This window comes from Uloborus diversus, unplaced genomic scaffold (genome assembly GCF_026930045.1).
Source record: "Uloborus diversus isolate 005 unplaced genomic scaffold, Udiv.v.3.1 scaffold_65, whole genome shotgun sequence".
In the NCBI taxonomy this organism is placed as follows: Eukaryota; Metazoa; Arthropoda; class Arachnida; order Araneae; family Uloboridae; genus Uloborus; species Uloborus diversus.
Genome location: NW_026558846.1, coordinates 253,612 through 267,398, shown reverse-complemented (window position 1 = coordinate 267,398; position 13,787 = coordinate 253,612). Strand labels below are relative to the sequence as shown.

Here is a 13,787-nt window from a genome sequence, read left to right as displayed (position 1 = left end):
GGAGGGTAAACCCATTTTGTAGAGTTGATATTTTTATTCAACTTTTCCAATTTTCTTTTCGTCCAGTTTTATTTTCTGTGCTGAACTAAAACTCGAAAAAAATGTACCCCCTCCCTTTTTTTTTCAAATTCATCTTAGTCTAAGCAAGGAACTGTTAAATTAAAGATAGTTGCAATATTGATAAGTTCAATTAAAATCAAACCGGTGCTTCAAAAGTTTTCCTAACCATTTATAATTGACTTACTCATCGAAAAAACTCAGTGAAAATGAAATCTTTCTTTAACAGAGACCACCTGCTCCTTGGAAAAAAATATTTACGTCCCTGCAGACGTATGCTCTTATATTTGGCATGTGCGGCCAGTACTGGGCCGGAATATACTTCACGTCTTCCCATGCGACTTTTGCTGCAGACATCCTTAAGTATCCAGTTTCTCAGGTAGTTTTCGACACACTGTATATATACATAGTACAGAGGCTGTTCGCACATTTTTTACACGATTTTGATTAGCGGTAATAAAAAATCTGTTGTTGCAGAAGAAATTATTGCAATTTTACTAAGTTTTCAAAAGTCAAATCTATCTTCTGCGGTGCGAAAGGTTTGTTTTTATTAAAAATGGCTTTTTCAACGAAGCAGTGTTTCGAAGGCTATATTTATGCTCTTTCCGAAGAGGAATATTCATATTCAGTTATCCAAAAACGATGTGAGAGTCATGCTTTTGTGACATTTAAAGCGTCGATAGGTAATATCGTCGACAATAAAGGAAAAGAACGTCAAATTGGAGCCTCAAGTAAGACCCAAATTCCAAACAAGTATCCAAGGAAAAAACTGACACCTTCGACTGGTGCAAAAGTACGTTGTTTAATGTTAAAGAAATCCCCCTGGTCAAAAGACGGTTGCAAAATCATTAAACTGATCGGTGTCTACTGGAAATAAAATGATAAACGGTGATTTAAATCTTAAGAAAGCGAAAAAACGCAATGTGCATCGTCTTTCTCCAAAGCATATCACTGGATGTAGGACACGCTGAAAAATTCTATACGAGAAACACTTTTCCAAAGAAAAATGGAGAAAAATTGTCACAATAGATTAACCATGGCTGTATTTAAATGACTGAAGCAAAATAAGAACCATTTATTATCATAAAAGGGGAGAAAAAATTTAAGTACATGGTTCAAAGAATCGAAAGAAAGTTTTTCTTAGGGCTTCATGATTGTTGCTGTTTTTTCATATAATGGCAAATTAAAAATAAAGAGAGTGGGAAAAATGTCAAGATTAACTCCAAATACTATCAGGAACATATGTTGCCGCCATTTTTACTGGATGAAATACCATCGCTTTACCCACAGTGCCATCAATCTGTGAAACTCCATCAAGACAAAGCTAGCAAGTTACACTTCAAAATCCACTGTACATTTCCTAAAAGAAATGGAACAAAAAACCATTATCAAGGCTATACCTTTCATTGATATCCCTACTAAACCTCCCGATGTACCACATATGGATTTTTGTGCTTTCGGAATTTTAAAATCTGCATTATCTAAATGTCGTCCCACAACCCTAACAGGACTCCGGAAGGCTGTTCTGGAGGAATGGGATAGAATGCCTCTTCTGACACTTCAAAAGACATTATTATCTTGGAAATTGCGTTGACAAAAAATAGTTCAGAGTAAGGGCAATAAAATAGAACATTTAAAACACAAGCATTTTACGTAATTTAGTTTTGTGAATGCAATATACATCGTATAAAAAATGTGTGAACAGCCTCTCTGTAGTTGTTATATGATAAAAAGAGTGGCATAATTCAATTCTCTCACTAGCTGTTTCGTTTTCTTTTCTTTTCTTTCTTTCTTTTTTTTTAATTACTATCATGTTTAGACAAGTGCATGTATTTTGATTTCAAATTTAAAATTTCCTGACTTTTCATGGCATGTTTCTTTTTCAAGTTTCCGGGAAGTAAAGAAATTAATAAATTAATCAATTGAAATTAAGTGAAATGCATTGGCCCCTACGAACTGGAGTTTCTCAATACGCCGCGCCGGAATATAGGCGGAGGGCAAAAGCACATTGCGAGCTTTAAAACTTTAGATAATAATTTAGACACTTCACGGGATGTTTTGACGACAAAAACGGAGCAACGATGCGGACTTCAAGCCCTTTTTATGCAGCTAATATTATCCAGGGCCGGGGAGCTGCATAAATAGTGTTATAATGAAAAAGAATTAAATAGATATCAATCGAAAGAGCTTACTGGGACATGTTTCCTCATAAATCATTTGTTCTCGTCTCCCCGCTATCGAGACATGAGGTCTTAAAGAGTGCGAAAGTTTAAGGAAAAGTCGCCTTTGAGAAGAGATAAAATGGAGGGAGTGAAGACTTTCATTCGTGAAACCAAGACCCCAAGTCACGCGATAGCTCTTAAAGCAAAGCATTGGAAGAAATCAGGTTTATTTCCCATTTTTTATACAAAATTTGACAACAATTCGTCGTTGTTGAGTAACGTGACTTGTGTCTTTGGGTCGGCTTTTGCTAAGCCAATGATTGGACTTGCTCCGTCCATTTTAATTCCTGCTCTAAGGCCTGCATGTGGCAAGATATCCATCTGCAAGGCTGTGAAAGGTGTCATCCATTTCTCACCGAAACTCGCTAAATTTATATTTTCTTTATTATTACTATAATATCGCGTGTGGTTTCCTGGTGAGGAAAAAGTGAATGTTAGCTCTCCTGCTACATAAAAGTAATTCAAATTCCCATTTCTCGACATTTTTTTACTTCCCTCACATCCATGTCAAAAATCAAGTGTTAATTTGGTGGTTTTGGTAATTTTAGCGAGATTCTCATAGAACCAAGGCTTAGATTGTCAAAAATTGTAAGAGGGATGTTTATAGTTTTTTTTTTGTATTGAATGGAAACAAACTAGCGGTTTATATCTAAGTGTTCGATATGTTTTTTTTTTTTTTTTTTTGATATTAGATTACAATTTTGATGATTTCTTAAACTTGAATAAGCGCTCGGTACCGTGAGTTCAAACTGACTGGGATTTGTAGCGTATAGAAGTCAGTGTGTATCGTAGCATCTTCGCATAAGCTTAAACACCATATCCCTCCCCCCACCCACCAAAAAAAAAAAAAAAGAAAAAAAAGAATCAGCTCGAACTTATGGTTACTTCTTTTGTAAATCAATTTTATTTGAAGAAACAAAACTAGTTTAAATTATATAAAAAAATGATGAGTTAAAAAAAAAAGGTCAGTTATTTATTTATTTATTTTTTGGAAAACAACCTTACGTACTGTTGTATTAAATGAATCAATTAACCAACGTTTTGAAACACAAAAATTGAAAATTACAGCGGACACGTGTTTTGATATTACAAGGAACAACCTTTTTCAATGCAAAGAAGTGTGAGCTTCTGAATGAAAAGTCATCCGAGGAAAGCCAAAATAAAAACATACTGTTGTATGTTTGTTGGGTAAAAATTGAGCTAAGAAAAAGCAGAACAATAAAGAAGTGACATTGTGTAAAATTACTTGTTTGATTGAAGGTTATATACATTTTTTTTTATTTAACAGAATGGACTTATTGTTTCTACGCCGTATATCATTCCTCTAGTCGTTGTACCAGGTGTGAGCTACTTGTCCTCATGGTTAAATAAAAATAAATATTTAACTGTGAACAAAGTCAGGAAGCTTTGGAACTTGTTTGGTGAGTTATTAAAAGGTGTTTGAAAACTTTTCTAGTGAGGTTAAGAAACAAAAGCAAATAGTATTGATACAACTTATAAATAATTAATGCTACGCAAAAACTGTCAAGTCCAGCAGGTTATTAAGAAGTGCTTGATAATTAAAAAGAATAAATACAAAACACTACCTAATTTAAAAGGTTTTTTTTTTGTGCATTTTATCAAGGGAATACGTATACGTATATTAAAAGTTGTAACTTCTATAACTTCTATTTTTTGGGGCACAGAACTTCAACAGATAAAACACAGCCAAGTTGTACTGTAATTAGATTAAACCCAGCTTAAGCTGCCAGGCATGACATTTTTGCAATTACCAAGAACACCGGCACCTTTTCAAATGTTGACTTTTGTTGTAAGTTACGTACTTTTACCCTAATGAAGAGGGCACATTGTAGCCTTCAAATAGCTATTTACTGCATTTTCATTGGCAACTTGTGCTTTATTAACGTTGTTTTTAAACGTTAAAGTTATTTTGATCAATCCATATCATCACCCCCTTAAAAGCCAGAAGGATGAGACGGGGCGCAATCTTGGATGTTCTGTATCCAATGGTACCAAGTTTGGAAGAAATAGAGTTGCAGACACACACACATACACACAGGTTAAAAAGAATAGATTATGGTCGCTAAATATCATTTTCCTAGCCAATATTTCCAGAATAAAGCGAAAACTGTCCAAAATTTGGCGATTGGGCCAAAATTTCGAGTATCAAAATATTCTCCACTATTAGGTGCTTTTTTAAGTGCAAATCATTTTGCTGAATGAATGCATAAACATTTTGCAACAAATTAGTGTCACACTACTAATACTACTACTACCTTTACTACTATTGTTATTACTATTAACATTATTATTATTACTATTATTATTATTATTCAAATTTAAACTATTTCAGCCCTTACTTGAAATTTTAAACGTCGATTATGAAATTCCAACTTTTCTATATCATACAATTTTAACGATTTCGTTTACTGCTACGACGTCATCTTTAGACCTTTAATATAGTAACACACATTGCCTACGTGCTTTTTTTAGTTTGAGCGGGAATAGCAGACAGTTAAATATCATGCGTTCCTGTTAGAGAATACTATTATTCGCGTTCTGGAAAAAGTCTTAAGTCAAAAAAAAAAAAAAAAAATCATTGCAATAAATTAGACGTTCCAGTTCGTTATTTTATGATGTGATTAATTATGCTGTTTAAAAGTTACAAAAATAAACTTACTATAAGAGTTAGGGATCTGTAAAATATTTTTGTAATTGCTCCTAGAGATTTAAAAGTTTTAATTGACAGTTTAATTTAACAGTTTAATTATAAAAATAATTATAAAAATAACAGTTTATTTATAAAAGTTAATTATAAAAAGTTAATTATAAAAGTTAATTATAAAAAATAACAGTTTAATTTAACAGTTTAATTAATTTAATTTAACAGTTTTAATCAAAAGTTTTAATCTCTTAGGGAGTTTTGCCCGAACGAAGACGATATAAAATGAAATTTATTATTGCACCCAAGTTCCTAAATAACTAAGTTTTGTTTACTTTCATGTAGTTACGTATATATGTGAAATTTCGAATTTGTTTTACAGGGTCTCTTGGATTTTCAATTTGTCTTATGGTTATAATACTAACAAAGTGTGAAAAAGTGGTCGCAACAGTCTGTTCCTTCATTGCGGTAGCAACATCGTCCATATCAATAGTTACCACAATGACTGTTCCTGTCGACATGTCACCAACATTCGCGGGTATATTTTGATATTTTTTATTGAGAATACATATTTATAACAAATAACTTAGGAAAAAACTTTTCTAAGGTTATTGAGTTGAGTTTGGGTGCTCATTAGTGCTCATGAACTTGTCACATATATTTGAAACCCTACACTGTTAAAAATTCAGGAAGAATTTCTGGTAATTATTACTGTAAAATGGCGGACTTAACGCATCGATGATTTTTACGGTAATTTATACCGGAAAAATAAGCGACCCCAGCTCCAATTGGTTGCTGTGGCCTACCGAGGAAACCGTAAAATTTTACAGTAACATTTGATTTTTACGGTAATAGTTACTGGCAACATGGATGCCAGTAACAATTACCGTAAATTTTCCGGATTTTTTTTAACAGTGTAATCCGATATTTCAACATTTAGATGGCCGTAATGCATACTCTGAAGCATATTTAGATGGAGGGTCATTCCATGTGACGGATCGAGACATTTTGAGTAGTTTTGTCAGTAGATTTTGTTTCATAAATACAAAAAAAGCTAGAAATCTTATTTTTGATATCAACATTGCAGATTTTGCATTAGAATTACGTATAACATTGTTTTTTAACAAAAAACTGTAGAATATGTAATAAAATGCCCGTGACGGAACGGAACTCGTATGATTCTCGTTCCCTCACAAGCATTTTATTGCATATCGTTCAATTATCTTCTTCAAAATTATAAACTTTTAACTTTCTACAAAGTTTTTATGGCAAATCTTTACCGTTGTTTTAAAAAATAAAACTACTAGCTTGTTTTCTTTATATTTTTGAACCAAAATCTACCTACATACCTACTTTAAATATCCGAATGGCCCTGGACAGCTTGTCTTTTTGCAAAACAAATATAGGCGTCCCTCATATAACACGGTACTTGTACAACGTGGTTTCGATATTACACAGTACCAAATTTGCGATTATTATAACACGGTTTTGATATTACACGGTACGGTACTTGAATTTAAGTTCTACTGGGTTTCGATATAACTCGAATGTTATATTTAAAAAAAGATGGAATTTCATTTTTGTTTAATACATTCTGTTCATGGTTGATAACTCTAATAAGATTTTCCTTTTTTTTTTATGAAACTTGGTTTCGATATAGCACGGTACACATCCCTTAATTTACATTATTTCTAAGTCTCGTATAACGCCGTTTCGATATAACACGGAACACGGTTTCGATATAACACGATACATCTTAACCTGATTTTTCTCATGCACATACATAATTAGTATTAAAAATAAGTAAAAATTTTATTTTAAAAAAAGTCTCGTATAACACGGTTTCGATACTACACGGAACGAATGAACCGTGTTATACGAGGGACACCTGTACTGTCTATTTCAGTTAGTAAAATGTCTCGGAAGACAGCTTCTTGTATGTCAAAAGTACGGAAAGAAGGATGGTTAAAAAGAACTCGATTTCGTAGCAAAGAAAGCGGAAAGAAATTTGCCTTTACAATTGTTTTGAGATATAATTTTTCTAAGCATAATTTAAAACTTTATTTGTGAAATTAACATATTTTTATGAGTTCTAGAGTTATTTGAGGTAAATGGAAACAAACTCTATTACCACACTTGCTGTAATTTTTAAAACTAAACTGTGGGTGTAACTATTCCGCGCATTTCTAAACAACTGTACAGTAGGGTGGTTAAAAAATTTTTTTTTCAGCTAGAGTCCAGGAGACCCCCTACTTTTTTTACACTTACTAACAATGTTATGCTGTAAAAGGTTTAGCTTCGACTCAATTTTTTAGACGGTGCTCAATGATCCCTTCATTTAACCTTAGCCGTATCACAGAAAATGCCACAAATTGAGAAATATTTAATTTCCGCAGCTGTTTTTTAATAAATAATTATTCTATTGCAATGTATATGCATATTTCTAGTATAAATTATAATATGTAGCATTGTTTTTTCAGTTCGATGTATTTTCAAACCCCTCCCCATACTATTGAAATTTCGGGGAGGGGGTTGCTCTTTCAGTTGAAAAGGAAGATAAAATTCTTCCAGTATATTGCTATCTACAAGTCTGAAAATATTGAGGGGTATCCTGTTATCTACGGGAAACTTTTTTTTTACATGTATTTTGAACCACCCAACTGTACAGGCGTCATTATTGTTTGAAGATCACACCGAAAAAATGTGCTTTTTAAAGTTTAGTGGTCTTACCTTTTCCTTTCTTAGCAGATCTACAAATACAAACTAACTGTTTTCAACTACTCTTGCATATCACGTTAAATATTGCTAAAATCATTTATTTATGAATATGACCTTTCCAGCTATTTTTGATGTACAATTGACGTGTTTTTTTTTTATCTCCCCCATAAACACTACTCCGAGAAGCGGAAACAACTATATTTTCATCTTCCTTTTTTTTTTTTTTTTTGGAAGATTAATTTTAAACTGCTTTGGGGAATTAGCGTGTCGCATGCGACGTACGGGTCTCAGATCAAGTATTTGATAGGGTAGATGGTAGAACTTTTTACGATTTTAAACTGGTTGTGCATTTTGCAATTATCTACCTGCATTAACCTCATTGGAAAATACATGGGTGTTTACTCTTACCCTTTAGTCTCGCGAGTAAAAGGAAACACGCTGGGATAAATTTAAACCAACGCCATTCGCATTTGCAAAAGAAAATAGTGATTTTCCGGCAACTCTCACATTGATTTCTAATACCAAGGACAGCGCTTGTGACAATCCAACGATGGCGACGGATTTAAACATTTGCCTCGCGAATATTGTAATAATTCTTAAAACAGCGCTTTCCAATAAAAGCTTTGCTATAGCAATCTATCCAAACAATGCTAATCAAATTTTTAATTGATTAATTTCGAAGTTTAAATTTAAAAATTATCAATTGTTTTCCCCGCTAATAGTTTCTGGCACCTACGATAAGATGGCAGTGCCCTTCGTACTGACATTGACTGGTCCTCGTTCTCTAGTTTTAAGTTCATTTTTGCTCTATGTAATAAGCGAGAAAGCAATAGGCATTTAGTATACGGGGGCGTTGATTTTAACACAATTTCATTCACTAACTAATAGACATAAATTCTTTTTTTTTTTCATTTTCAGTTACAATGCACAAAATTTTATGTTTAATTTCATCCCAAAGAAATGAAAGTCATATAAAAGTTGAAACGATGAAATTATGTTTACCTTTACCCTAAGTGACCCTACATATATTTTTAAAACCAATTTCTATCTAAACGAGCTGATGTGTGCATCACATGACTTCCTTTTACTCCAATTTAATGACATTTCCCCATTACTGGCAGTTTTAATGTGATTCAATAGTTTCTCTAAATATTACCAACAGTGGCCAAATGGTTAACCGGCCAAATTGAAATCAGATATAAAAATTAAAAAAACGCCAAATTAGTCGCCAAGTTGGTGAAAAAACGTGGCGACCAAAAGACTGGCGATATATCGCCAAGTGTCCGCTAAATTATAACACCACTTGAGTTAACATCGAAATTAACAATGATTTCCCCCAAAAAAAGAGGCAAAAGACCCCTTTAGAAACACCTGAATGCAACCAAAAGGGAAGGTGCACAACTAGACCCCACTAGGAGTCTACGTACCAAATTTCAACTTTATAGGACATACCGTTCTTGCGTTATGCGACATACATACATATGCACAAACACACATACGCACATCCGCACATACGTACATACAGACGTCACGAGAAAACTCGTTGTAATTTACTCGGGCATCGTCAAAGTGGATATTTCGCGTGTCTATACGTTCTTAGGCACTTATTCACGTATGGTCGAGTCGAGAAAAAACACTCAACATTCATTCGGGGGTGAGTAAAATGGAAATTAAGGTCGATTTTTGAGTGATAATTTTTTGCGAATACAATACTTCCTTTCTTGAAAAAGGAAGTAAATACTTTGAAGCAACTTCTTAGCTGAACTGATATACTACAGAATTAATCAAAATTAAATGTAATTGCTTCTATTATGATCGTAGCAGTACGTTATATCTTATTGAAACAATGATAGCAAATGTAAGTATATTAATTTAAAAAGCTGATTAACATTTACTCCCATTTCTTTGTTAAGCATATTACGTTTAATGTCTGCAATATTATGAAATTTCACAACATGCATGAAGCTAAGATAATGTAAGAAACTTTTTCTCGTCAAACTGTTTTCCAGGATCTCTGACGGGTCTGAGTATAGGGATAGCATCTTTTGTTGGATTCTTTGTTCCCGTTGTTTGTGGAGCTTTAACTAACAAAGAGGTAAAAGAATCTCTCTCTCAACTATTTCCTATCAATTTTAATAAGCTACAGTAAACTCTTGATTATCCGAGGTCTTTTATAATTTCAAAAGAATGACGATTATTAACTGAATGTAGATAAATGTACCCATTTTATTTAACGCGTGAAAATTCTATTTTCAGAAAATCATGTTTGTTTCACCCCCGCCTTTCAGTGACATAAAACCTTTCAAAGTCACCAGAACCTGACTAGTTAAAACGAGATTTTTAGATCTACATTACTCACTGATTTTTAGATCTACATTACTCACTGATTTTTAGATCTACACTACTCACTGATTTTTAGATCTACACAACTTGCTCTCGTACACGAGTAACCATGCAAGTTTTGCTTGAAAAAAATTACCTCCCTTCCCCTATACGTTTTTGGTGTAATCTCGCTCGACCTGTTTCAATTAATCTGTTTGTACGATTTGCTCGCTTATGTGCTTAATCCGTTTGCAATAATGAGCAATCCTTGTTAAAATTTTATCTACATTTTTACACACAGTGTACATTTATTAGCTGTAGAGTTAACGTTTATGAGTGTTATTGATTTTTGTAAGGTATTGCATATACTAGTGTTATTTTGTTTTTGTTTTTATCATTTTTTCGCATTATCCACGGTATTTGCTCATGTGTGGTTACCGTTTCACCTAATTCCGCGGATAATTGAAAGTTTACTGTCGTTAAAAAAAAACTTTTTAATTCCAAATTCTTAATGCGACTTATGCCATAAATCTTTTCGAATGTATGATTCAGGAAAAGTGAGAAGTTAAATTTGAACGGAAAATAATTTGCGATCTATTATAAGTCACGAAAACTTTCAAAACCCCGGATAAAGGGGGTTCTTTTCCGTAATAGGAATGCGACGGCTCATTTTAAACATTTTTTGCCAACTGTCAAAACAAACACGGTTTGGTACGAATGAATCCGATATAACATTTTTGGGACTATCTTGGCAGACAGTTCCTGCTTTAAATCTTCCTCCAAGGCCGTTACATGAGCTGGAACAAGGCTTACTCTGTGTCTGGTCTTCGCTTACTATTCCGGTGTCCGACAACTTAATAAACAGCATCGAAAATCGATGGCGCCAATGCATTCAAGTTTGGAGGGGACACATTACTTATCAGAACCCATTTTTGTATTGTTTCTATGAGATTTTACTACATAACACTGTGATGTTCTGTTTTCTTCAAAAATTGACTTTTCCGCAAAGATTGCTCTTTTTTTTTTTTTTTTTTTTTATAAATCGTTTTTGCAATATACTTATACAAATTTCAATGACGCATTCAATAAAAAAATATTTAATCACATATCCAACAAATATTCAGTAAGTTACCGCCCTATAGCCAGGGCTAAGGCAGAAATACCTGCCTTGCCTTCAATATTCGAGTTGAACCGAACCATTGTTTCGATCACTCGTCGTCGTCTGGTCTGCGCTAATTCTGTATTAGCTACCAGTTTGTTTGGCATTCTTGCCTTCCTTAAGAGATTTTCCACCTCCAGCTCATTCTCTCCTATGCCGGGCTGATGAGTGCTAAGTACCACGAAACTGCAGTTCTCGGTTGGATTTGACTGAGCTTGGCGGTGTATTTCATGTATCTAACAAATGTTTTGCTTCTACATTCAATCATTTGCAAATTAGACGCAAAAAACCGGTTTTACCTTAACTTTTTGAGGCCAGTGTATTATCGATGTTGTTTAAAGAATAAAATTATTTTTTCAATTTTTAGAGCAATTTTGAAGTCGGTGCTATTTTTTTTTTTTTTTTTCAAGTTTTTTTTTATTTTATTCTTTTTAATGTAAATGTATTTCAGAAATAGTAAGAAGTTACTATAACGAAACTTAACCTTTTTTTTTTTCATAAAAATGCTCCATGCTAAAAAAAGAACTGTAAACACGCCTTAAACTTTAAGCGATTGGCACTAAAAATTTATCTTTCTTCATCTCTGGAATTCATTTGTGTGTTAATTTAATTTTCAGCGTTTAAATATTACGTTTTCCCTAATTAATTTGCATTTCACAGCATACAAGTTGCATGTGATGCAATCCTATATCTCCTTACTTAGCAACGATCATCTGTTTTTGGCATAGATGATAAGTAATAAGACCTAAGTTGAGCCACCTCCTATCCATTAAAAAAAGAATTTTCAAAATCGGTTCACTGGGTGAGACGTAGTGAGTGGACCAAAAGAAAAAAAAAACATACATGCGGTATGAACTGATAACCACCTCCTTTTTGAAGTTGGTTAAAAATTGTCATACGACAGGCAGGCGGTTAGTACCAGATTTGTGAATTATAGAGTTGCTCTGATAAGTTAAGGTTATAACCTTGAAACTTTCAACCTCCCCCCTCCCCAATGGAGCTGTATAAGAGACACACCTCAAGAGCCGTCTGGGCCATAACCAGACCTAGTGCGCTCCCCTACAATACATCAGTCTTTCATGTGTTACCATTAAGGCGCTGATGCATGACACAGTAGTTTTTTTTTTTTTTTTTGACACCCAGTTTCCACTAGATGGAGCCACCTGGGTTCTCTTTTGCTGCAAAATTGCACTAGGAATTTTATTTTGCCTAAGGAATTCTAAGCCAAACGAATACCTTAGGGATCTTTTACAAGCCGCATAATCATACGACATGGACGCTGATGATTTTCTGCATCTTGAAAATCCACCGACTGGCCACCTCAGGCAGGACAGAACCCGGGTCCACAGGCGTAGAAGGCCAGCGCGTAAACATCACACCACCGGCTGGTGGTGTGATGGTTAGGAAAAATAGTTAAGAAAAAAAACCTTGAAATTTTCCACCTCTTTTGTGACACTTCAGTGAAAAAAGGACGGGTTATTGTCGCGGACTTGAGTTGGAACTCTTTTTGCAAAATGACTAAACCCTAGTATCGTATTAAACGCAGTGCTAATGCACCTTTACTAAAAAAGAGATGGACATTGTAAAGGTCATAGCTCAACTTATGAGAGCCATACCATATAGTATCAGGCAGCTCCACATATCTGTACCTCAGAGCCAGACTAACGTAAGTCCAAAAATTGTGATTTTCACTTTATTAGTGCACTGTATGTAGAACCCTGTTCTGCATAGAGTCATATGGACATAATCTTTTAAAAAAAATCCTTGGAATAATTCACCAGTGTTAAAAAAGCGCGAGTTCAATCGTTTGTATTGACCAAGCGACCGTTTTTCTGATCTCCTGTTAAGTAGCGATTATATGATTTACGTTAATCTGGGTCTGAGGTACAGAAATAAAGATGATAAGAGGAAATGTCTGACAGAGTTATTTAATTGAACATTTGTATGATTTAATTTAATGCATGTTGATTCCTGTTCTTTTCGTTACAGCAAACAGTGGAGCAGTGGACAATATTCTTCATCATATGTATTGCAATTGTCCTCAGCTCCTCGATTTTCTTTGTTCTGTTTGGATCAGCAGAGGTGCAAAGTTACAATTATTCAAATAAAGATTTACCAGAAAGTCTGAAAAAAGAAAACAACTTACCTCTCGAAAAGAAAGATGGACTTGAAAAGGAATCATAATAAAAACTAAACGTGATATGAAAGACGGCCATTTTTACAGTTAATCAATGCTTATTATAAATTATTTCAGTTTCATTTATGAAAATTATACATAAACCGCATAATGCAAGAACCGTTAAATATTTCATAATTACTTATAAATGCTAAAAATATTTGGATTTCGTGGGTGATGCAATTTTTTTTACCACCACTGTATATTATCAACTAAAGGCCGGTCATTTGGTTTGTAAGCTTCCCGCTGGCCGGACCAAATCCATTCACGGGACGAATGTGGCCCGCAGGCAGTAAGTTGTACAACACTATTGCATGCTATGCTAGCTTGTGTTATTTCAATCTATAGAAATAACGAAAATAATTTAACAAATGTCACTTCTTTCCAGACGAAAATTTGTAAGCTAATTGTTAATATACTTCTCTAAATAATAAATAAAGTCAGCTGGAAGTACGTCGAGGGAAAAGTCGT

General features: G+C 33.8%; 1 protein-coding gene across 4 annotated transcripts in view; it reads left to right on the top strand.

Moving 5' to 3' along the window:
* The window catches only part of LOC129233714 (sialin-like), a 71,103-nt gene extending 57,612 nt beyond the window's left edge, over positions 1–13,491 (top strand). For 2 of the 4 annotated variants that reach the window (XM_054867693.1, XM_054867692.1), the window contains exons 7-11: positions 287–436; positions 3,568–3,700; positions 5,324–5,479; positions 9,669–9,754; positions 13,130–13,491. In XM_054867693.1, the coding sequence (XP_054723668.1) occupies positions 287–436; positions 3,568–3,700; positions 5,324–5,479; positions 9,669–9,754; positions 13,130–13,324 (720 nt within the window). In that variant the 3' untranslated portion in view covers positions 13,325–13,491. The remainder of the gene's footprint in view (positions 1–286; positions 437–3,567; positions 3,701–5,323; positions 5,480–9,668; positions 9,755–13,129) is intronic. The other 2 variants (XM_054867691.1, XM_054867690.1) reach the window with 1 other exon arrangement.
* The last annotated feature ends 296 nt before the right edge of the window (positions 13,492–13,787 follow it).